This window comes from Bos mutus, chromosome 10, assembly GCF_027580195.1.
Source record: "Bos mutus isolate GX-2022 chromosome 10, NWIPB_WYAK_1.1, whole genome shotgun sequence".
NCBI classification, from domain to species: Eukaryota; Metazoa; Chordata; class Mammalia; order Artiodactyla; family Bovidae; genus Bos; species Bos mutus.
The window spans coordinates 93,000,873-93,026,109 of NC_091626.1; the positions used below are offsets into that span (position 1 = coordinate 93,000,873).

General features: G+C 40.9%; 1 protein-coding gene across 1 annotated transcript in view; it reads left to right on the plus strand.

The window, feature by feature from the left end:
* The window catches only part of SEL1L (SEL1L adaptor subunit of SYVN1 ubiquitin ligase), a 64,551-nt gene that overhangs the window by 34,779 nt on the left and 4,535 nt on the right, over positions 1 to 25,237 (plus strand). The window contains exons 7-20 of the mRNA XM_005894262.3: positions 900 to 953; positions 1,044 to 1,103; positions 3,426 to 3,507; positions 3,820 to 3,974; positions 6,685 to 6,741; positions 9,027 to 9,095; positions 10,750 to 10,827; positions 12,183 to 12,245; positions 13,549 to 13,636; positions 13,950 to 14,098; positions 14,934 to 15,099; positions 16,934 to 17,008; positions 17,950 to 18,122; positions 22,178 to 22,306. Coding sequence (XP_005894324.1) covers positions 900 to 953; positions 1,044 to 1,103; positions 3,426 to 3,507; positions 3,820 to 3,974; positions 6,685 to 6,741; positions 9,027 to 9,095; positions 10,750 to 10,827; positions 12,183 to 12,245; positions 13,549 to 13,636; positions 13,950 to 14,098; positions 14,934 to 15,099; positions 16,934 to 17,008; positions 17,950 to 18,122; positions 22,178 to 22,306 — 1,398 coding nt within the window. The remainder of the gene's footprint in view (positions 1 to 899; positions 954 to 1,043; positions 1,104 to 3,425; positions 3,508 to 3,819; positions 3,975 to 6,684; positions 6,742 to 9,026; positions 9,096 to 10,749; positions 10,828 to 12,182; positions 12,246 to 13,548; positions 13,637 to 13,949; positions 14,099 to 14,933; positions 15,100 to 16,933; positions 17,009 to 17,949; positions 18,123 to 22,177; positions 22,307 to 25,237) is intronic.

Sequence of the window (25,237 nt, forward strand, 5' to 3'; positions counted from 1 at the left end):
GAAGTTGTATATGCTCTAGCAAGGAGAGGTGACTTTTTCCCTTCACCCCTTAAATTTAGCCCCTTGCTGCCTCTTTTTGTTCCTAGGATAGTGATTCCTTTACCCATTATCAGGCTTCCCTGGTGGCTCAGCTGGTAAAGAATCCACCTGCAGTGCGGGAGACCTGGGTTCGATCCCTGGGTTGGGACCCAGGAGGAGGACCCCCTGGAGGAGGAAAAGGCTCCCCACTCCAGTATTCTGGCCTGAATCTGGACTATACAGTCCATGGGTTTGCAAAGAGTCAGACATGACTGAACAACTTTCACTCACCCGTTATCATTGTGTACCACCCTCTACATAGATAATATATTGAAAGAAAATTTTGTTTTTAAATTTATGACAGCACTGGGTCTTCGTTACCACACGCAGGCTTTCTGTAGTTCCACTGAGCTCGGGCTTCTCAGTGCGGTGGCCCCTCTTGTTTCGAGCACAGGCTCTAGGCTCTCGGGCTTAGTTGCTCCGTGGCATGTGGAATCTTCCCAGACCAGGAATGGAACCCATGTCTCCTGCATTGGCAGGTGGATTCTTACCCACTGTATCACCAGGGAAGTCCAATAGATAATATTTTAATGTAATGATATAGGAGGCATTTTGTTTTCATAGTAGCCGTTCCCCAACAATCAAGTAAAAGTCATATTTAAGTGTGTTCAGCTTTGGTTTTCTTAAATTGTCTTTAATCTTCAAGCTAAATTTTTTTACTTGTTTAAACTTACATTTCATTTTATAATTTGTAAAACCTTTAATGCATTTCTGAGGCTTTTTAATTCCACAGTTGTGCATATTTGCAGCTTTCACATTTTTTAGCATTTAAAGACCCTTGCATCTTCTTAAAGCTCATGACTTTTATCATTTTGTTTCAGGCTCTTGGCTTTCTCTATGCTTCTGGACTTGGTGTTAATTCAAGTCAGGCAAAGGTAACTCTTGTTGAGACTTCATTGTATACACAGTGTGAACTGGGTGACTGTGTGCCCGTGTTCAGTTAAGCATCTTTCGTTCTTTCACAGGCCCTTGTTTATTACACATTCGGAGCTCTTGGGGGCAACCTAATAGCCCACATGGTTTTGGTAAGTAAGATTTAAATGGAAGGTAAAAAAATTGCTAACAATTATAATAACATTAATAATTGCAAGTGGCCACCACTTTTCTAGCTTTCATGATTACAATTTACTTACATTTATTAAGACCCAATATTCAATTGAATGTCCTTAAAATTCTTGTTACTGGATAGAGCAGTTGAATCTGCATGTGGATGAAAATTGATAGAGTCCATGATTTTTCATTAAAATAATTAGTTTGGCTGATTGCCCTTAAAATAAGAATCTGATAAATGACTCTTTTCCCAATTTTCTCTAAGTTGGAATTGTTTGTCAGAATCATTTTTTAGATTGGATTATGGCAGATTTTACGTTTAAATCGATGATGGACTAACTATAGAAAGAGCCAGTGTCCTATAAAGTTTACTACAGAGTATTCTTTATATGTTACCTGACAGTGCTGATCATTTACATGGCTTGGTGGTAAAACATAGCATCTGACCTCCGCATGCTTTTCTTCTGAGGTGTTTAATCTGCCTTCTACTTTATAAATTGACTTTAAGAGAGTCATGTGACCTCGGCCCATATGGGTGGTGGTAGTGGTGGTGGTTTAGTCACTAACTCATGTCCGACTCTTGCGACCCCATGGGCAGTAGCCTGCCAGGCTCCTCTGCCCGTGGGAGTCTCCGGGCAAGAATACTGGAGTGGGTTGCCATTTCCTTCTCCAGGGGATCTTCCCAACTGAGGAATAGAACCCAGGTCTCCTGCATTGTGGGCAGATTTTTTTACCAACTGAGCTATGAGGGAAGCCCCTGGCCCATATTACTATGTTCCAAATGAAGGTGTTAAGTTCTTGCAGAAATAAAAAGAATAGACTGAGCAGAAATAAGACCAAAAGCAGAGAAACAAGTCCAAAATCTGGAAGGGGTCAACAGGCCTGGTCACTGATAGGACTATGAGACTTAACAAAGAAGGAAAATCTGGTTTTCTGGCCAGCTGGGTGGATCCTGGATACTTTTCCCTCTGTGTATTCTAAAACACTGAATACTTGTTGTTGGGCTTCTAGTACAATAAGATCTAATGCCAGCCCACAAGCAGCGTTTATTCTCGAGAGGGAGACATGAGTAGGGAGACCATTACAGTACAGCATGGGAACATCAAGGAATCACAGACAGGCCCCCAGCCCACGCTGGCATGGGAAGGAGAGGGAGTTAGGGAGAGCCTTCTGAAGAAAGAAGCAGTTGTCAGTGGAGAAGGGAATGCCAGGTAGATCGTCACCAGGACAGGCAGACAGGGATCGTGTAAAGGGCTGGACGTCACGCCAGGGAGCTTGGACTTGGTCCTGTTACAGAGGTAAACTGTTTTCTAATACATGAAAAATGAGAGCGTCGCTCTAACCTTCTGAAACATTCCTCGCTAACTTTGAAGTTTTTTCATTTGTTCGTCTCATCTCCAAAAATGTTTATTGCTCCCACAGTCATTGAAACGTTGTTTTTAGATGAATTTTCAGAAAACATGAAGTATTTTTGACAGAAATCTCATTTTAAAGCTGTTAACCAATCTTCTGGAGAAGGCAGTGGCACCCCACTCCAGCACTCTTGCCTGGAGAATCCCATGGACGGAGGAGCCTGGTGGGCTGCAGTCCATGGGTCTCAAAGAGTCGGACACGACTGAGCGACTTCACTTTCACTTTTCATTTTCATGCATTGGAGAAAGAAATGGCAACCCACTCCAGTGTTCTTGCCTGGAGAATCCAGGTATTACTACACGTGTTATTGTATACTTCTGCCCTGAGGACTGTTAAAGTTGGTGAAGTTACATGAGTCTGTGTGACTCCAGAGAGCTCTGTTCTCTTCTCTTCTTCATAATTGGCTGTCTTCCCCTTATTCTGAAGTCATTTATTCCTGGTACTGCTGTGTCTGTCTCTAGTAGTTTCTTGTCTTCCCTAGATTGCTTTCCTTAAGAGTTATTAATGCTTTGGAAGATTAATCGATTTTTGTTAAAATTGTGTCTGAAGCAAGATTAAAATCTCGTCTAAAAGCAAGCGCCTAGGTAATTTTCTCGTATAGGTAAACGGGCACACACTGCATATAGAAAGTTGATGGCATCTATTTTGATTGCTCTTAGAACTTTAGTATCTATTTCCCAGGTCTTAGCTGTAGTCTGATTGTTAAAAGTTGCTGAATAAATTACCTCAGAATGTGGCACTCAGGATAAATGAGGTGGCCATGTGTTTGTATCAAAGGATAGTACTGTTCCCCTCTGCACGTGGTTCACTTTATCTGTTCCCGCTAGAATGCCACTGGAGCACGTGAAACTGCCCTCTTCTCACTGAGGTTGTATTTATTACAGGGTTACCGATACTGGGCTGGCATCGGGGTCCTCCAGAGCTGTGAATCCGCACTGACTCATTATCGTCTTGTGGCCAATCATGGTACTTGCTTTTTTTGCCTTTGACGTTACCAAAAAAAAAAAAAACAGAGTTAATTTTAAATCTGTTGTACTACTTGAAATACTGTGACTGGCTTACTCAAGTGGAATCGTCTTTACACTAGTTGATTAGGAAGTACTTTTAAAAAGTTTGTTTTGGATTCCACTTCTTAATATTGTGTGGGAAAGAAACTGAATTTCGTTGAGAAGAAGTTCCTTTAACACCGTGTCTGTTGGCACTTGGAGCTGGAACGGCACTTCTCGCTGTGGGACCACCCCTCTGACTCATCCCCGTGTTGCTCTGCCCCTGTTTCAGTTGCTAGTGATATCTCGCTGACGGGAGGCTCAGTGGTGCAGAGAATACGGCTGCCTGATGAGGTCGAAAACCCAGGAATGAACAGCGGAATGCTCGAGGAAGACTTGATTCAGTATTACCAGTTCTTAGCTGAAAAGGGGGATGTGCAAGCCCAGGTATGTGTTTAAAGGTCTCATGCAAGGTTCACTGCCTGTGTGTTAAGCCTCCGGGGGCAAGCACTCGGAGCTATAACGTTTTCACTGAGCTATTATTAGCTATAAACGAGTCCCATTTAGTCTCCAGACCTTCCATTTGGATTCGTCTGGGTTGTGACCCGTGCATTGATGGGGCCCTAAAAGCTGGCCGGGTGACTCCAGCGTGCTCCGAGGTTGGAAACTGTTGCTCCAGTGGAGCGACATTACAGTGGTGATGAAGGCTCTTACTGGAGTCACCAAGATAAGAACTGTCACTTCCTCTAAACAGAAAGTCTCTGGAACACTTGTAATTTCAGATGCTCTTCAGAGCTATTTACCATTCATTTCCTTTGCGTATCTTATCTATAATTTTCTCAAGGTCAGGGACCGAAGTAGGCCTGTTTAATGTGAACTGTGTGACGTACATCAAAGTGGCATGTGTGATTTGTTGTGTCATGGGTGGTTTTGATGATATTAAAAAAGAGAACTTCACCATCCATCTTTTTTTTAGTTGACAGTTCTTTCTGATTTAGAAACGTATAGGGATGAGCAGTAGATACTTTTCCAATTAATTTTAAGACTAATAGAAGCTAACACTGCAGATTAGTTTGGCCAGGTTTTGAATCTTAAGCAAAAAAAGAAAAAGTCTTATGGCATTTTTTTGGTATCAGCTTGTTTTGTTCAGTATTGTTTCTGAAATCAATCCATGTGTTTTCGCATAGCTATAATTCATTGATTTGCATTGCTATATAGTATTTTGTTGTATGAAACTACCACAATTTATCCATTTTGTTCTTCCCAGATTTGGGCTATTACAAATAATAACACACACAGCATTATTACACACACAGCATTATTACACACACAGCATTATTACGCACACAGCATTATTATGCACACATGCATAATACGTCTTCTGCAAATCTTGTCTCAAATTTTCATAGCTTTATAGAACTTGATATCTGATATAAATACATTCTCCCACTATCGTGTTTTCATCATATTTAGCTCTGATATTAATTTTTTTCACTCTTACATAATTTAGAAATGAATTGCTTCATTTCCTTATACAGTCAGCCCTCCGTATACTAACCATGGATCAAAAATATTCAGAAAAAGTTTTTTTTTCCCCCAGAAAGTTCCAAAAAGCAGACTTGAATTTGCTACACTTCAGCAGCTCTTTACATAGTATTCACAACTATTTGCATAGCATTTACATTAAATTTTATAAGTAATCTGGAAATGATTTAACATGTACAGGAGGTTGTGTGTTGGCTGTACGCATTTTATACAAGAGCCTTGAGTATCTGAGAAGTTTGGTGTCTGTGCAGGGGCGGGGGTCCTGGAACCAGTTCCCTGGGGATACCAAGGGATGACTGGACATGAATTTTCTATTTGCCTTTTTTGTTGATGGAGTCTTTCTTAATCCATTGTAGTCAGAATATGCTCTTTGCTGTTTGTTGTTTGGGATTTCTCGAGACTTGCTTTATGCCCCCATCACTTGGTCAGTTTGGGCAAATAGTCCGTATGCTAAAGAGAACGTGAATTTCTGCAGTCGGGTGTAGTGTTCTGTGTGTGTCAGTTGAATCGGGTTTCTTCATTCTTTATTCAACTCTTCTGAATCCCTACTGAATTTGTCTGCTTTTTCTGTCTGGTGTGGAGACGACATGATTGCAGTTTTTCACTCTGTGGATTTCTTTTTTTTTCAGTTCTGTCAATTTGACTTTGTATTTTAAGCCATGATGAGTGCATACAGACTGAATACTGTTATCTTTCTGTTTAACTAACTTTTGTATCGTAAAATGTCCTCTTTTTATCTCCAGAAATATTTTTGCTTTCAATCCCCTGGAGAAGGGAAAGGCTACCCACTCCAGTATTCTGGCCTGGAGAATTCCATGGACTGTGTAGTCCATGGTGTTGCAAAGAGTCAGACACGACTGAGCGACTTTAACTCACTAACTTGCTTAATACTGACATAGTGCCCTACTTTCTTTTGGTTAGTATTTACATGGAATATCTTTTCTGTCTTGTACTTTCAACCTTCTAATGTTTAAGGTATGTTTTTTATGAGTAACATATGACTAGTTTTGTTCATTTTTAAAAATCTATTCTGACGGTCTTTTAATTAGAGTAATTAATGACACATTTGGGTTTTAATTTTCTATCTTTCTTGTTTTTATTTTGCTTTTCTGTGTTTCCTTTTCTCTCCTTTCATACCCTCCTTTGTTTGGTTGGAGACTGTCTGTATTTTAATCCTTTGTATTTTTGAACCCCATCAGATAATTATTCTTTAATACAGTCCATCCAGTAAGTATAGCATTCCTCACAGATGTACCTTTCTGTTGTTCTTTATTTCTTGTCTCGTCTCCAAGCTTCCTAAGATAATTTTCTTACTTCCTGAAGAACACCCTGTAATTCAAAAGATGTCAACTTTTCTTTAGTTTGTGTGGAAATGCGTTTTCTCACCTCTTTCAGAAGGATGTTTTGCAACTAAAAGCAGACATTTTTAAGTTTTTTAAAAATATAGTTAAAGTAGAGTAGCATCTTAAAGAATTAAGAAAAGTGTTTAATATTCAGTGTTATGGACAGAACCCTTTTTGTGACCAAATGTTTCTTGTTGAGCTAATTTAATTACAGGCCAGATGCAGGTGCTGTGATTTACAAACCTTGCCTCCTTTTTGTTCATTTTCAGGTTGGTCTGGGACAGCTGCACCTGCACGGCGGCCGTGGAGTGGAACAAAACCATCAGGTACCCTTGCTGATCTTTGGGCTTAGCTTTTCATGCCATGGCAAGCTGTGACGCTCCAGATGTATTTCTTGCAAAGTCAGTTACAATATCAAGCTTTGAAATTGAGTCACCATCACAAATGAGCTTTCAAGATCTAACCCCTGAGGAACCTGAAGAACAAAAACGTGGTCATACTTTGCGGTGATGCAAAAGGTTTTATTAATTCCAAAACTAGTGGTCGGTGCTGCCAAAAATGCATAGAACAACGTCTTGGTTTTCTATAGGAATGTGATAGACATATGTCTGAAAACTCCTACTGGAAAGTATTTCCTAGAACCGAGGAGACCTCAGTGTTGAGTTTTTTTATAAATTAGGCGTGTGCAGCTGTAGCAGCCACATCCATTTCCAGTCCCCAGTTTTTAATCTGTTTTTTATCAGCTTTTTGTCCTGTGTATCGCTCATCTCTTCCCTTCTGCCCTCATACACCTGTCACTTACATGAATAATTTCCTGCCTGCATTTTCTAAGCAGTAATTTGTACAGGTTCCTGCAGATATAAACGGCATCTGATGGTGCAGTTCCCTTGCTCTAATTTCTTCTGAGTGGTCTGTGATTTCCGATAGTTCGAAAGCCAAAACCCTCAGCTTGAACTCCAAGGCCTTGGATATGGCTGTTTCCCTCGCCAGCCCCTTGCTTTCTGAGTCACAGGCACAGAGACCTTTACTCGGGTCTTTGAAAATACTAAGAAGCTCCCTGTCTGGGGACTTCTGGAAGGCCAGTCCCTCTGTCTAGAGTGAATATTATTATCCCACCTCCTTTCTTCGCCTGACAGTTCGTACTCATCCTCTGGAAGTCAGGTCCAGTGTCTCTTCCCCTAACACATCTCCCCTGACCCCTACCGCACTGCAGGAACAGGTTGTGTACCACGGTTAGGAGTTCTGCAAGTCTGTGTTCCCTACGGCCTTTGTCACTGTAAATTAGTCAGGGATGTAGTATAGTTGTTTCTCCTGCGGGAATATGAGGTTCGAAACAGCACGGGCTGTGTCTGCCTTGTTTGCCACCTCATTGCCTGCAGCTGGCGATGCTTACTAAAGAAACCCTGTTTTTCTGCCATGCCAGTTATATGTTCCAATTAAGGTTATTTTATACACCATAATGCATCAGCTTTAAGAATTAGAGCATAACAAAATGCACTTATCACTGAAACTATACCAAATATTGATGCTTTTTAAAAATTACTATTCAGCCAGCATTTTAACTACTTTCAGTGTCTCTCGGTCATTAAAATTTCATGTTAGGCCAGTGAACACACCAAATGAACTGATGAGTAAAAATGTCAGGTGAGAGAACAGAAATCTGGTTAAGAATTTTCTGCTTTCCTTTATACAGCAAGTTTTTGGATATTCTTGGTGCTGTATGCTACCTGCCTGGGAAGCAGTTACACAGGGATAGATTTTCACGGAAGAGAAGGCATCCCCAATACGTAATCGCATGAACTCAGCCAGCACTGAGTAGTACCACGTGTCCCATTCCCCCCGAGGCATTCAGGATACAACGCTGGACCTTACCTTTGGTTCTTACCTTGGCAGAGCTTCACGTTTAACAGAAGCATTAGTTATTTTTTTAAACAATCACACCAACAAATGTGTAGTAAATTGTGATTATTGCTACAAAGGAGACTTAAAGTGTCCGGTGGTAGGTTCCTGACTGGAAAGTAACACTTGCCTCTGAAGAAATGTGGTTGACATTTAAGTTGAACCTTGGCGGTAAGGTCATCCCAGGCCAAAAAGAACATATGTGTCTAGGTCGTCAGGCAGGAAGGAACAGGGCGTTGGTGTACCTGGAGAGCAGTGAGCAAAAGGTGCGACAGTGCTGAGATAAAGGGTCTGATCTATTCCTTACAGCGCTTCAAGGAGCCGCAAGGTCCAGCCTGTTGAGACTTAAGAGCAGTCGCTTTGGGTGACCCCAACAATGAAAGCAGAAAGATCAGGGATGGGTGCTTTGCAGAAGTTTTGCCAGGAAAGAACGCCGCTTCGACTGGAGCCATGGGGAGGGAGGGTCGTAGATGCGCTCCAGGCGTGCTCGGCGGTGAAGGAAACAGGACTAGGGGCTGGATTGGCTGCCAGAGGGACTGGGGGGCACCTATGGCAACCAGCAAATGTTGCCTTGCCATTTATTTCAACTTGTATGCTTCAGTGTAACAAGATTTTTTTTTTTTTTTTAATGTTTCTGAAGTAACTATTCTGGTTAAAAGCCAAGGGCAGATTCTGTTAATAACTGATTCTTTTCATAAATTCCTTCTCGCAGAGAGCATTTGACTACTTCAACTTAGCAGCGAATGCTGGCAATTCCCACGCCATGGCCTTCTTGGGAAAGGTACTGTACGTCCTGTGAGCGTTTTCTTTGATAGCAGGAGGTGCTCACCTAGTAAGCACATATGGTGTTCATCATCTACAATTTAACAAAAGTAAGCTGGAAATAAAATTTCCAATACAAGCATATTATATTTTAAAGTGCTGCCAAGTCACTTCAGTTGTGTCGGACTCTGTGCAACCCCATGGACTGCAGCCCACCAGGCTTCTCCGTCCATGGGATTCTCCAGGCAAGAACACTGGAGTGGGTTGTCATTTTCTTCTCCAATGCGTGAAAGTGAAGTCACTCAGTCATGTCCGACTCTTAGCGACCCCATGGACTGCAGCCTACCAGGCTCCTCCGCCCATGGGATTTTCCAGGCAAGAGTACTGGAGTGGGGTGCCATTGCCTTCTCCTTTAAAGTGCTACCCTGAGACATTTTCTTAGGTAACTTAGAGGGAACGTAGCATTTGTTTATCAGTATGTTAATTCTCCACTGACGCTAACTGTCACTGTCTGTGGCCCTGCTTTTGGTGTATGATATGCAGTAATAAGGGATTTACTCTTTACGTTGTGCTGTTTTGCTAAGTCTGTCATAATTGCCTGTTTACTTCCATGTTGAATCGAGATGATCAGAGTGTGTTGAAATTTATCTGCAGACCTTATTTAATGTCTTAAGTATGATAGCCATCACCCACTTCTCAGTGCTATTCTTTTTTCAGCCAAGGAAGCATTTAAGTCTAGAGATTAATGAACAGATTCTATATGTCACGGCATATTCTCACCACTTCCTTTTTCATTATTTTGAACACTAACACAGTGTAAACCAATGGGTATTTTCATCTTTGGCCAAGTCCTAGGGTTAGGAGGCTCAGCTAGAATATGTCTCAGAAGCCTTTACAAAGAGAAGGATCTCATCAGTATTTGCCACACGATCACAACCGGTCATTTGGGGCCTGAGAACTTTACATTTAGACATTCTAACTATTGCAGTGTAGAAATTTGTATCACCCGTCTATTTTTGTTAGCGTTTAAGAACTTTTCTTTTCAGCCCTCTCGATTCTTGCTCTGAATTTCTGATTTCCCCTATCTCAAAAAAATATTTCCTTTCCTTATTTCCCCAATATACACATGGATAAAAACAGTACTACTGGTCATTCAATCTTCCTTTCTCTTGGCCCTTTTATCAGGTCCCATACCTGGTACTCTGTAATCATTCAGTGCTTGGAACCTTTTAAAATAACTTTTTGAGTTACCTTTTTTCCTGAGTTTAAGACTGTCCTTGCATCTTATTATGGGGAAAGCAGTGGACAACATTGCTCTCAGCTCTCCTTTTTCTCATGTAATCACTTATTCCTAACAACTGATTGACCATTTGACTGCCCTCGGTCAGCGTGAGAAGAAAGATTTATCTTGGGGTTTAAGATTACTTCTCCTGAGATTGATTAGTGAACTGATTTTATGTAGTCATGTTTATAGATAAGTCGTAAATTTGGCATGACCAAGAATATATTAAAAATATCTACTGTTAAGATTTTGCTTTTAATTCTAAAATATCCTGTGGGAAACTATGACCCTTTGTTGAAAGATTTCATGAAACCATGAGATGACTTAGGGAAAATGTAATTGCTGAGATGATTACAGCTCATACTGAAATTGGGGTCTGTCTGTTTTCCAGATGTACTCAGAAGGAAGTGATATTGTACCTCAGAGTAACGAGACGGCTCTTCACTACTTTAAAAAGGCTGCTGACATGGTAAGCCTTCTTGACTCAGTGTATTGAAACGTGTGCCATATTCCTGTTACTTTAAGAGATAAGTTTTTAAAGGAATTAATCATAATCAACTTATTCTATAAATTATTGGAAGTGCTTTTGATTCATTTGGATGAATGGATTAGGAAGAAACCTTCTCAATAAAAAGCTATATACATATATGTGTGTGTGTGCGTGCGTGCATGTATGTGTATATTAGGGACCAGATCATTGAATATTAAGTCTGTTTCAGTTTTACTGAGAAGTTTCCTGGCCAGGAATAGAATGGGAATTATATAATTTTTTAATATATATATTTTTATATAATTATACATATATATAATATTTTATATATATTCAATATATATATTATATATATTGAATATATATTATATATATTATATATATATAATGTATATTATAAATATATATTTAATATATATAGTATATATAAAATATATATATAATAAATTTATATATAATTTAATGTATATTAAAAATATATATATAATATATAATTTATATAATTAGTAATAGAATGGGAGTTATATAATTTACCCTGTTTGTATTGCAACTTGAGGTTTAAAGCTTCACTGACTAGTTTTGATCATTATAACACACAAGTTAGACTTTCTTTGGCCCCGAGAAAGCTGCCTCTTGAGTATTTAAGACCCTCTGACGCCAGTGTGTGCGCTTACCTCTCTGTCAACTAGTACACGTTACTAGCTGGTAGTACTACTACTAAGTGGATTAGTACGACTAGTACTTGTTGTCCCAAACGACAACGACAGTTAAGTTTTTCCTGAAGGGGCATGGTGACACTTTTTTTAAAGATGCTTCTCTCCTGAGTTTTAGGTGGATACTAGATTTTTCTCTTTAAGGTTTCAAAGCAGTGATTGTCTTTGTTCCACACAGTCCAACAACCTTAAGCATACCCTTGCCACTGATCTCAATGTGTTGATTCTGCCCTGTGGCAGCATCTTCTTTGTTGGGGTGGGAGGCTACCAGTGGAAAACCAACCCCCCCCCCAAAAAAAAGTGACCTACTTTTAATTTTGGAAAGATTAAACATATCAGTCATGTTTCATATCACAGATTTGTGAGCCAGATATTCATAAGGTAAGTCACCAAAATTTAATTCTAAGTGAATTTACTCGTTACTGTTTTTCAGCAAATATTGAATGTTAGGTCTCCAAAACTCAGTAACCTGTGTAGTCTGATGGGAAGGAGGAAATTCTGTTTTGAATTGAAAAACTTACTAAGACATGTTCTGAATATGCTTATAAATTATTTCTCTTGCAGTCACTTTTTCTTGCCTATTTTTTTTAATGAATCCTTTCATTTTGGTCTGGTTGGCAGGGCAACCCAGTTGGACAGAGTGGGCTTGGAATGGCTTACCTCTACGGGAGAGGAGTTCAAGTTGTAAGTTTTCAGTCCTAATGTTCTGACTTCAACAAGCAGTCAGCTGGTGACGTAGGAAGTGTTCCTTAACTAGCTCCCAGTCAGCCCAGGTGAGGCCATTCCATTTGTAACCAGAGCTCAACCTGGGCCATTCTCTCTTAGGTTTGGTTCCCTGCCACCGCTCACCCCGTCCCACCGTAGCAGCTGCCTCTTGGCATGGCTGTGTCTCTGGTGCCTTCTCAGGGCGTGAAACTGTTTCTCATGTTTCCATCTCTGCTCTTCGCCTCACTTACTCTCCCATCTCTCTCAGGCTTCAGTATCTCCGGGCCGCATCTTCACTCAGGCCTAAGAAAATTCTCAAGTCCTGTCGTGTAGAGTGAGGAAAGCTCTCTGTGCTACCCCTTGCCCTTCTGGCTGCCACCTCTCTCCTTTCCAGCCCTTTCCTTCAGTCCAGGTTCCTCCGGAGAAGGAGCTCCGTGAGCTGCTGCCGTTCACTCCTCCGCTCTCAGCAGTCAGGCTTCTACCTCCTGTCACTGCGCTGCCCGGCTCAGCAGTGACCTCCGTGTCGGCCCACACGGCGCTGGTTCTGCCTCCCTGGACTCGCTCCTCCTCGGGGCCATCTGGGTTTTCCGGGGCCACTGCGCCTCACTCCTCTGCGCTTCTTACTCACACTGGAGGCCCTGGATCCTCATCACCGTCCCCACCTCTGTCCGATCTCCCAAGCCATGTATTCTTTTAATTTGGGCCCAGACTAAGAGCTCGGTTGAGTATTCTAGTCCGTAGATATTCCCTAGCATTAAAGACAGGGATGTGGTCTCATTCTGATTTCCTTCTAGTCATTTTAGGGTAGTAGAATCCAGGAGTGTCATTTGTTTCATTTTTCTCTGAGGATATGTATATTTGAAATATGATAATAATGTTTGATAAGCTGTTCAGGGAAGGAACTAATAAGGACAGAATAATTTTTCTTATTTAATGTTTAAAAATTGAGGTTTAAAAGGGTTTGTTGATTAATAGAAAAGCTGTGACTGTTTCTTAATTTTTGGTCTGCTGTTTTAGTAGTGTTGTTTTATGTTTTCTGAGAGCAGACATACAAGTTGTTTCACAAAATAATGTATTTGTTTTTCTGCACGGTCTTAAATGTTAATCCACCATGACTGAAAAAATATTACCATCTGTGTATTATTAAAAAGAAGGTCTTTTAATGACTTCAGGAATATTGTGTGCTTTGTGAATTCTTTTTATGAATGAATCTCCTGACTTCAGAATATGTCAGCCTTTCGAGCCTTCTCATCGTGTGATCATGTGACCTCTTTTTCTCCAGAATTATGATTTGGCACTGAAGTATTTCCAGAAAGCTGCTGAACAAGGCTGGGTGGATGGGCAGCTGCAGCTTGGCTCCATGTACTATAGTAAGTAATGATGGATACTCCACATCTAAATTCCCTGTTTTCCTCTAGATGTCACTGTGATGTGGAAGTGAGAGCTATTGAGTTTCTATCTGATGAATGTCCTTCCAAGTCAATAATTTGTGTACATCTTGTATTGCCCTGTAGAATGTATTAATCTGTATTAATGTGCAAATCTATGTTAATAAGATTCATATCATTCTGGAGTAAGAATTCTGAGTTTCATTTAGTTTTATTCCTAGGTAGGGCTTCTCTGATGCTTTAGCTAAACCTCACTTAACACTGTTCCTGACCTCTCATGTGATTTTCCTTACAGACGGCATTGGAGTCAAGAGGGATTACAAACAAGCCTTGAAGTATTTTAACCTAGCTTCGCAGGGAGGCCATATCTTGGCTTTCTACAACCTGGCTCAGATGCATGCCAGCGGCACTGGAGTCATGCGATCGTGTCACACTGCGGTGGAGGTGAGGGCTCTTCTGCGCTCGCCCGGGAGGAGAGTCTGCGGTTCTGATTCTGGTTCTCTTCGTATGGTTTCTTCTAGAGTAGAGACAGACTCCGTCGACTGGCACTGAGACAATGAGGGAAGGCTCTGACTGTCACACTTACTGATTCAGTTTGTCTGTCCCCCTGGAATTAGCCTTCATAAGAGCGGATATTATTGTCTGCGGTCTCTCTGGCACCTCAGACAGTATCTGAGACATAGCATCAAAAAGTATATGTTAAATGAATGTTGCAGGGGGAATGCTGATATCTCCCAGCTGGAGCCTTTCCTCTTTAGCTTTCTCATGATTGGCACGTCAGAGGAACATTGTTCAACGCTTAGCACAGTTTCTCAGGGCTTCCCAGGTGACACAGTGGTAAAGAATCCACCTGCCAATGCAAGACGTGAGTCCAGTCCCTGGGTTGGGAAGGTCCCCTGGAGAAGGTGATGGCAACCCACTCCAGCATTCTTGCCTGGAGAATCCCATGGACAGAGGAGCCTGGCGGGCTACTGTCCCCAGGGTTGCAAAGAGGTGGACAGGACTGAGCATGCACACACAGTTTCTAAACCTCTCTATGCCTCAGTTTCCTTCCTCGTAAAGTGGAGCTGTTACTGGAACTTACCGCATAAGAGGGTGGCCCCTCACAGGAGGAGTGAGTGAGTTACTGTTCAAATTAGTATCCCAGATTTATATATATATATATTTTTTTTTTTTTAATAAAACTGCCAGAGATTCAGACAGCAAGCTTAACAATTGCTTGTAGCCAACGTGCAAAAAATGATTTCTGACACACCTCTCTTTTTTCCTGTTCTCACAGTTGTTTAAGAATGTCTGTGAACGGGGCCGGTGGTCTGAGCGGCTCATGACTGCTTACAACAGCTACAAGGACGGGGACTACAACGCCGCCGTGATCCAGTACCTCCTGCTGGCCGAGCAGGGCTACGAGGTGGCACAGAGCAACGCAGCCTTCATCCTCGACCAGAGTAAGGCCCACTCCCGTCCTGCCTGGGTGTTGGAACACAGGGTGCACGTCAGGTTCAGTTCAGTCGCTCAGTCGTGTCCGACTCTCTGCGACCCCATGAATCGCAGCACGCCAGGCCTCCCTGTCCATCACCAACTCCCGGAGTTCACTCAGACTCATGCCCATTGAGTCGGTGATGCCATCCAACCATCTCATCCTCTGTGTCATCCCCTTCTCCTCCCGCCTTAATCTTTCCCAGCGTCAGGGTCTTTTCCAGTGAATCAGTTCTCCGCATGAGGTGGCCAAAGTATTGGAGTTTCAGCTTCAACATCAGTCCTTCCAATGAACACCCAGGACTGATCTCCTTTAGGATGGACTAGTTGGATCTCCTTGCTGTCCAAGGGACACTCAAGAGTCTTCTCCAACACCACAGTTCACAAGCATCAATTTAAGACATCAAGTTAACTTGTTTAAACAGAAAAGCCACAAAGATATTTCTTTATTGAACTGAACAGCCCACATGCTCAAGTTATTTTACCTCAGATCTCTAAGCCATCAAAGTGAGTTTTATGGAGTTGACACTAGAAATAGATCCAACATTGATCATAAAATTAACTGCTTTCAGTTAAATACATTTTTCAAACTACAGCAAATATAAAAATATTGTTTTTCCAGTGGCATATAGATTCCTAGTGGTTCAGTGTGAAATGTCAGACTGAATGAAGCACAAGCTGGAATCAAGATTGCAGGGAGAAATATCAGTAACCTCAGATATGCAGAAGACACCACCCTTATGGCAGAAAGCGAAGTACTAAAGAGCCTCTTGATGAAAGTGAAAAAACTGGCTCAACATTCAGAAAACTAAGATCATGGCATCTGGTCCCATCACTTCATGGCAAATAGATGGGGAAACAATGGAAACCATGACAGACTTTATTTTTTTGGACTCTGAAATCACTGCAGATGGTGATTGCAGCCATGAAATTAAAAGAGGCTTGCTCTTTGAAAGAAAAGCTATGACCAACCTAGCTGCTACTGCTACTGCTAAGTTGCTTCAGTCATGTCCGACTCTGTGCGACCCCATAGATGGCAGCCCTAGACAGCATATTAAAAAGCAGAGACATTACTTTGCCGACAAAGGTCCATCTAGTCAAAGCTATGGTTTTTCCAGTAGTCACACATGGATGTGAGAGTTGGACTATAAAAAAAGCTGGGCACCGAAGAATTGATGCTTTTGAACTGTGGTGTTAGAGAAGACTCTTGAGAGTCCCTTGGACTGTGTGGAGATCCAACCAGTCAATCCTAAAGGAATTCAGTCCTGAATGTTCATTGGAATGACTGATGTTGAAGCTGAAACTCCAATACTTTGGCTACCTGATGCTAAGAACTGACTCATTTGAAAAGACCCTGATGCTGGGAAAGGTTGAAGGCAGGAGGAGAAGGGGATGACAGAGGATGAGATGGTTGGATAGCATCACTGACTTGATGGACATGAGTTTGATTAAACTCCAGGAGCTGGTGATAGATAGGGAAGCCTGGCGTGTTGCAGTCCATGGGGTCGCAAAGAGTCACACACGACTAAGCGACTGAACTGAGTGGTTCAGTAATTAGTCTCATTATTAATTCCGTGGTCAGAACATGCCTCGGGAAGTAGTATTGTCCTGAATGCAATGGTTCCTTTGAACTCAGTATTTTATTCCCATACTCATTTAATGTCAATAATTTTTTCATTTAATATTTTGTATCCCATTTCTTATTTAAATTATGCTGCATGTATCCACCCTGGTTTGCAGATGAAGCCTAAAACTCTAGTGCCTTTGCTTAAACGCCTGGTTTGTGTTTCATTTTCCTTGCAGGAGAAGCGACCATTGTAGGTGAGAATGAAACTTATCCCAGAGCTTTGCTTCACTGGAACCGGGCCGCCTCACAAGGTGAGTGGTTGGTTAGTTCTAGAATAAGAGTTTAACCTGGGGGCCTTTCTTTATTGTATCTTTGTTTTTATCTTCCATAATAAGGATTCATTCGTGACTTTAAACAGAGATACTGTTGCTTAACTTGTTTGCCTGATTGGTATTCATTCTTAGAATGAGTTCTAATCCCAGGGTTTTTAAATTGAAATGCAGGATCTTTGTACTGGACATTTATATCATTCTATGCTTTACTCTGATTTTTAGTTTGAGTCTAGTGTGTTGTGTAAAATGACAATTGAATAAAATGTGTAATAGAATATAGGTGTAAAACGTAAGATTTCAGCCTTTCCCCACTCTTTTTTGTTTGACTATTTCTTTCTCATGCATACTACTCCCAACGTTATCTGCCCATCTTTGCTCCAGTTGAACTATATAAAATGTTAGATGACACAATAGAATACAGTGATCATTTGAAGAGTATTGTTAGTGAAATAGAGATTACACCCACTTTGTTTTGCCTCTCCCTGACTATTAAAAAGCCTTCTTCAGAAGGGCAACTCTTCTGATTTTAATTTTTTACTGAATTTGTAGCTTGGCTGAAGAAATTGCTATAAAGTTTGTGTGTTAGAAGATGGACTTCCCAGGTGGCGCTAGTGAGAAAGAACCCACCTGCCAATTCAGGAGACTCGCGTTCTGTCCTTGGGTTGGGAAGATCCCCTAGAGCAGGAACTGGCAACCCACTCCAGTATTCTTGCCTGGAACATCCCATGGACCGAGGAGGCTGGCAGTTTACAGTCCATGGGGTCGCAAAGAGCTGGGCATGACTGAGTGCGCACGTGCACGCTGTGTTACAAATGAACATTCTGTTTTATGGAAGCGTGTTAGCAGGAGGAGAAATAAGAGTTTCATCTACTTTAAACACAGTTTCTGATTGGCAGTTTTACATTTAACCGCTATTTCAGGCTATACTGTGGCTAGAATCAAGCTTGGAGACTACCACTTCTATGGCTTCGGCACGGATGTGGATTATGAGACTGCGTTTATCCACTATCGTCTCGCATCTGAGCAGCAGCACAGCGCACAGGCCATGTTTAACCTGGGCTACATGCATGAGAAAGGACTGGGCATTAAACAGGTGGGCGTGACTTCAGATGTATGCGTGCTGCCGTTTTGATTTGGGGGAAAGCATCTTCGTTTTTATAGGAAATAGGCTTCCTTTGGAGTGTGCTCATGTTTTAGGTGCTAAGTTAGAAGCCAGTCTTGTAGTATTTCGAAAGAGTACCCTCCACCTCTCTCACCCTCAAGCATACGTGTGTACGCTATTTAGGGTGTTAGGCCAAAGACAGATCCATAAAAGTGGAAAACCATCGCTGCCTCTGCTGTTAACTCCTGTTTGAGAAACTGTCCATCAACAGCCAAATTCTGTCATTTCTAAATTACTTTGAAATGAATTAAAGTGTTTGCTACTGCTGAACTTATTCTCACTCCTACACCTTCCTACTGAAGTCATCCTTTAGACCCGTGGTCATGCAAGTTTCTACCTGTGTTAAAATAACTTTGAGAAACGTATCCTCTTACACATTTTTAATTTGACATTTAAAATTTCTCTTAAGTTTCAAAGAGTCTAAGTTCTAGCTATTTTAAACACTAAAATTTTTATAAATGGAATGACTAAATTACTTTAAATCCCAAAATAATTTGATACCCTCATTATTAACTTTTTAAAAAAAGCATGGCAAATTTGTTAATAAAAATTGTATCCTTTACTTTTCTCCCTGAATTTATATTTTAGTCCATTATTCCTAAAAGTTATATACCAGTGTAATATACTGATCACTCTGTCATGCTTATCTAAAACAAAAAGTATGTAAATTCGAATTTGAATTTTATTTCCTGTGATTATAGGCTGTTTTAAGAAATATTATGGGTATATTATTATAGTCAATTATGAATATACTGTTGATCTCATCAAATTCATGATTTTATAAAATTTTACTTTCTCTAATGCATCTTTGAGATGAATAGAGCATTTTAAAAAATTATTGTAAGTATTGTAGAATAGATTTAGCATTCTATTTTCTGTTTTATAAATATATGAGTGGAACCTCGTTCACATAAGTAAGTACATGGGAATGGGAAGAATTCCGTAGCAAGGTTATTGGCTCTTTAAATGGCTTTAGAGTGCTGTGCTGTCTGGGTCAGTGTGGGCTCTGAAACAGTGCCACAGAGCAGTGGCTTAAGCAGCAGGCGTTTATTCTCCCATTTCTGGAGGCTGCGAAGTTGAAGGCCAGGGTGCCTGCAGGTTTGGTGTCTGGTGAAGGCCCTGTCCTCTCTGTGGCCTCTCATGAGGAAAGAGGGAGAAAGAAGCAGCAAGCTCCTTGAGGATTCTGATGAGGACGTTAATTCCGGTCATGAGTGCTGTCCTCTTAGGACCTCACCCAACCCCGATAACCTCTCAAAGCCCTCACTTCTTCATACCTTAGGGCATAGAGTTTCACATATAAATATTGGGATAATGCAAACACTTAGTCTGTAACATATGCCAAAAATCAGATTAATCTGTCATCGAAGTTATTTCTAATGATCCATCACTGGATAACTTGGGTAGGTCCCCCCTTCAGTTCTGTTGAAAACAACAAATTAGAAACTAGAGACTTGCAAAAAGAGGTGTTCCCTGGCCACTGGACTCACGCTTTCTCAGTTTCTGGGAGTCACATCTGAAAGGCTTTCCCAGGGCTGATAAGGAGCTAATGATACTCCTTACTCATTCAGTCTCCTAGAGACCTTTTGTGCTTAAAAGAAGGTGGTTCATTTCACTTTGTTAATGCACTGCTTTTTTGTCAAAGTGCTTATTTTATTGAATTTGAGTATTTTATTTCCAGTGTGTAAGTTTTGATACATTTATATGAACATTAGATGTTGAATATAGTTTTATCAAGAATCCGGAGCTGCAGGCTGTGCGTTCAGTTCGTGGACAGTCTGCTGAATAGCACAGCTGCTGAAGCCTCCTTGCCCTGTCATACCAGTCGGCCAAATCCGACTCGGTTTCTATCAGAGGGCCTGACTTTGTTAATTCAAATAAAATTAATGGGCTTGATGCCTAAAAAGATCACACATAAGTTGTGGTTTTTACACATTTAGTAATAATTTGCAAAGACAATCAGAATTAAAGTGATGAAACTCTTAATTTTTAAAAAAATCTGTATAATAAGCTGTACAACAAGAAAATCAGTGCTTTTCGTGTCATAATTTGTAATGTTATACAAATTTAATTTGTAATGTTATACAAAGCTTATGCAAATTCTTACGAATAAAGACTAATGAAATGCATAGTATTCCTTTGATTAGAGTTAGGGGAGAGACTGCTGGTATCCATAATTTTTTTTAATTTATTTATTTTTAATTGAAGGATAATTGCTTTACAAGAATTTTGTTGTTTTCAGTTAAACCTCAACATGAATCAGCCATAGGTACACATACGCCCCCTCCCTCCTGAACCTCCCTCCCATCCCCCTTCCCATCCCACCCCATAGGTTGGTACAGAGCCCTGTTTGAGTTCCCTGAGACATAAAACAAATTCCCATTGGCTATCTATCTTATATATAGTAATGTAACTTTCCATGTTACTCTGGTCATACATCTCACCCTCTCCTCCCCTCTCCTCTTATCCATAAGTCTGTACTCTATGTCTGTTTCTCCATTGCTGCCCTGCAAATAAATTCTTCAGTACCATCTTTCTAGATCCCATATCTATGCATTAGTATATACAGTATTTATCTTTCTCTTTCTGACTTGCTTCACTCTGTATAATAGGCTCTAGGCTCATCCACCCCATTAGAACTGACTCAAATGTGTTCCTTTTTATGGCTGAGTAATGTTCCATTGTGTATATGTACCACAACTTCTTTATCCATTTATCTGTCTATGGGCGTCTAGGTTGCTTCCATGTTCTAGCTATTGTAAACAGTGCTGCAGTGAACATTGGAGTACGTGTGTCTTTTTCAATTTTGGTTTCCTCAGGGTATATGTATAAGAGTGGGATTGCTGGGTCATGTGGTGGTTTTATTCCTAATTTTTTAAGGAGTTCCATTAGTTTTAATAAGGCGTTATGATCACCTTTTCTTATTTGTTTTCTGTTTTTTAAATAAATGACATATTCATACTCTAAAAACTAACCAATCCAGCATGCAATATAGATAGAAAAATTTAAGTATTAAATTAAGATGAGGATTGGTGATAATTGGAATAAATAATTCAGGATTTGATTGATAAGATTTAATTTCTCTATCGAATCATCCACACACAGGCCATGGATCACATAAAGTTTGATGTGTGATCTTGAAAAATATGACAGTGCAAGTAAAATGTGTTACTTTTTTAAAAAAATCAAAGACACTCACCATCCTGTCACTTTTGTTTGATGCTCTCTTCTTTTTAACTAATGACTTGCCTGGGGACAAGTACAGAGAAGAGCCGGAAGTAACTGCTTCTATTTAACTGTGCAGAAAAAGTCAGTCTTAGTGTTTAGCCTTTCTTTGCCGTGTCATGGAATTCTTACCTACGAATTTAGTATTCTTTGACAATACTCAGGGCATGAGAGAAGTGAGGTTGTTAAATGAGATTTTTGCAACTCACACCATCCCATTCTACCATTTATCTGAAGGCAGAGCGCCCTCATCTGGGCCACAGTTAGTAATAATTTGTTTCTCCCTTTACAGAAATACATCTAAGACAGGGAAAAAGAGGATTGAGAAACCCCTACCACCCCTTAGAAAACTTTTTTGAGTATGTCCACCCCAGTATAAAGATCTCTACTCCAGACAGAAACCAGAAATTCCTTACGCTGACTGGTTTATAAGTAGGAAAAAATTACTTGAGACCTACAGGTCACCCCAGAAGTCTCCGGGTTAACAGTGTTCTGCAGAGACCTCACATATAACTGTGTCCAGCAAGGGGGTGTCAGGTCAGGGACACACAGGTGACCTTTCAAATTGTTTCCATTAGATTCTTCAAAAGCAAGCAGTTAGATAATTAAAAGAAATTCTCCCTAATTAAAGCTTGAGTTCTTTCTTTGAATAAGGGAAATTTTAAAATGAAACTTGAAAGGTAAAATAAACTTTCCGAACATGTAAATAGTAATTATTTTTATTTTAACAAGAAATGAATCTTGGCTTATTACCTCTGTTATAGGATATTCACCTTGCAAAGCGTTTTTATGACATGGCAGCCGAAGCCAGCCCAGATGCTCAAGTACCAGTCTTCCTGGCACTCTGCAAGTTGGGCGTTGTCTATTTCTTGCAGTACATACGGGAAACAAATGTAAGTGGTCCACAACTCTCCTAATGAAAATACACATGCTATAACCTCAACCCACAGGTTTGGTTTTGCTCAGTTGGGGGAGAGGAGAGTAAGTGACTGGTCTTTGCCCTTCTTCCTGGGTAGAGGGACCTCGTCGGGTGAGGGACGAGGGTGCCGCAGAGCATTTACAGGTGCCAGGGGCGCCTGACGGGTCCCCGGTGCTAAAGGGCATCCCAGGCGGTACACCAGTGAAGAGCCCGCCTGCCGATGCAGGAGACACCAGAGACGCGGGTTCAAACCTTGGGTCGGGAAGATCCCTTGGAATAGGAAGTGGCAGCCCACACCAGAATTCTTGCCTGGGACATCCATGGACAGAGGAGCCTGGCGGGCTCCAGTCCATGGGGTCGCAGAGTCAGACACGACTGAGTGACCGTGCATGCATGTATGCCCATTGCTAGTGCATTTCATTGGTGCAGATGTTTTCTGGTTAGGGGAATCTGAGACTAACCCATGACAACTTGAAATAGTAGTTAACTAAGTTCAAAACCATTTACTCAGATGACTGCCTAGCAGTGACTCAGACCAAGCACTTAAAAAGAGAATTTAAAACATGGAAAGAAGTGGAACCTGAGAGCCTGCCCAGGCTATTGTACTTCAGATTCTTCTGCTAGTGAAACATGTTAAAAACAGCACCGGAAGTGTTTTCTAAAAATACCTAGAATTATTTAAATGTGCTCAACGGTAGATCCTTGCTAGGAGGTGGGTGGGTTACCCATTCTCTTCACAACTACCAGCTTAGTTTCCAACACAGGGCTCTAGGGCTCTCCAGGTGTCTGTTTTGCTTACAGTACCTGTCATTCCTCATAACAGATTCACTGGTGCAGCATTTAACTCTGAAAGTCCTAAAAGGTATGCAGAAAGAAGGGCTGTTTAACTTTAATTCACTCCAGGCCAGAAAGGGATGATGTCAACCTTTTGTTGGCATCTTTCAGGACGAGTTGATGCACCCTTTCACCGTTAGATTCCAGAAGGGGCTTCACTCAGTGTTAACATGTGTAGATTGAGGCCTTAGGCTTCAGCATCCAGAAGACGAAATTCGTTTTGCAATCCTAGCGATGCACCAAGGTTCTCCACCTATTGGGCTCCTGAGGGCTGAAGGTGCTGGCGTCTGTCCTGTCCTCTGCTTATACACTTATAATCAACGTAGGATTGTTTGGTAGCAGGATCCAGGGTACACTGTGCGCTCTGCTATCAGTAACTCAAAGGACCTTTGTTCCTTTCACTGAAAAGCTAACAGTGTGGCCACCAGCTCTTACTCTCTCAGGACTATTTCAACTAAACTATTGATTAAATGTGTATTACATTATTATCCATGTTTACCTAATTATCAGTATTGAGCACAGTCTAGGATTTGGTTGTGTAATACTCCATAATAAGTTGTGTTTTAGGAACTTACTCCTAAATAAGGAATAAGGTATAGGAAAACAATCAGATGCCCCATAATCTTACCACTTGGATATTCTCCCACCTTCCCTGTGAAAGGAGTAAGAAGTACTGATGGTAAGAAAGTCAAACAGTACAGAAAAACAGTCTCCTCTTGTAGGTCCTACCCCAGGAAACTATTAGTTTCTTATAATTTTTTTCCAGAAAAAATTAGATTCTATACCTACAAATGTATATTGTGGGGACCTTTTAAATGTAGTTTTATTTAAACATAAAGGATTATGCCCCATATTTCCTTTCTTCTTGGTGGGTAAGTAGCAGTCAGAAAATACCAGGAATAACTTAAGCAACATTAAAATATGATATACAAAGAACATAATTTTAAAGTTCAGTTTTAGCAGTCAATTACAGTTAAATCCTAACTAAAATCATTTGTGCAGCTGTTAAACATGAATCTAACTATGATTCATATGAAACATACAGAACTAACACCTTCAGTTACAATAAACGGGCGACCGTAGTAAAATAGCCCTGCCGTCATTAGAAGAAAGCGTTTTGGTAGCGAGTGAGTCATCACTGGAAACAGGTTATAGTTGTGCCCATACACTGCTTCCCCAGCCCCGTCCTCGTTCCTAGTGTTTGTTTCAGATATTTCCTGTGAAAATGGTTGGAAATTAGCGCGTTGTTACTGACCGGAAGGAGTCCTGTAAGATACTTTGTTGTTGTTTAGTCACTTGGTCCTGTCCGACTCCTTGCCACCCCATGGACTGTAGCCGCCAGGCTCCTCTGTCCATGGAATTCTCCAGGCAGGAATACTGGAGTGGGTTGCTGTACCTTTCTCCAGGGGGTCTTTCTGCCCCAGAGATCAAACCCAAGTACTTTTCATTTCTTCAGTTGAACTGATTGTTTTGTCTAGTCCTTAATTTTATTAGATTGTTTACTGTGTTAAAGTCTGGCGGGGTTTAATTTTTAGTTTATTTCTTACTGAAGTACATTTGATGTGCAGCACTCTAGAGTTACATATACAATACAGTGATTCATCATTTTTATAGATTGCACTCCACGTATGGTTATTAGACATTAGTGGCTATGTTCTCCGTGTCGTAGCTTATGTTGTACGTAACAGTCTGTGTCTCTTCATCCCGGACCTCTGTATCGCCCCTCCCACTCCTTCTCCCTGCTGGTAACCACTACTTTGTTCTCTATATCTGAGTCTGCTTCTTTTTTGTTGTATTCACTAGTTTGTAAATTTTTCAGATACCACATATCAGTGATATCATACAGCATTTGTCTTTCTGTCGGACTCACTTCACTTAGCATAATGCCCTCCAAGTCCATCCACGTTGCTACAGATGGAAAAATGCCATTCTTTTTATGGCTGAGTGATAATATTCCATTGTGTGTATGCACCACATCTTCATTCACCAGTTGATGGGCCCTTAGGTTGCTTCCATATCTTGGCAATTATGAATTATGCTGCTGTGAACATCGGACTGCATGTATTTTTCA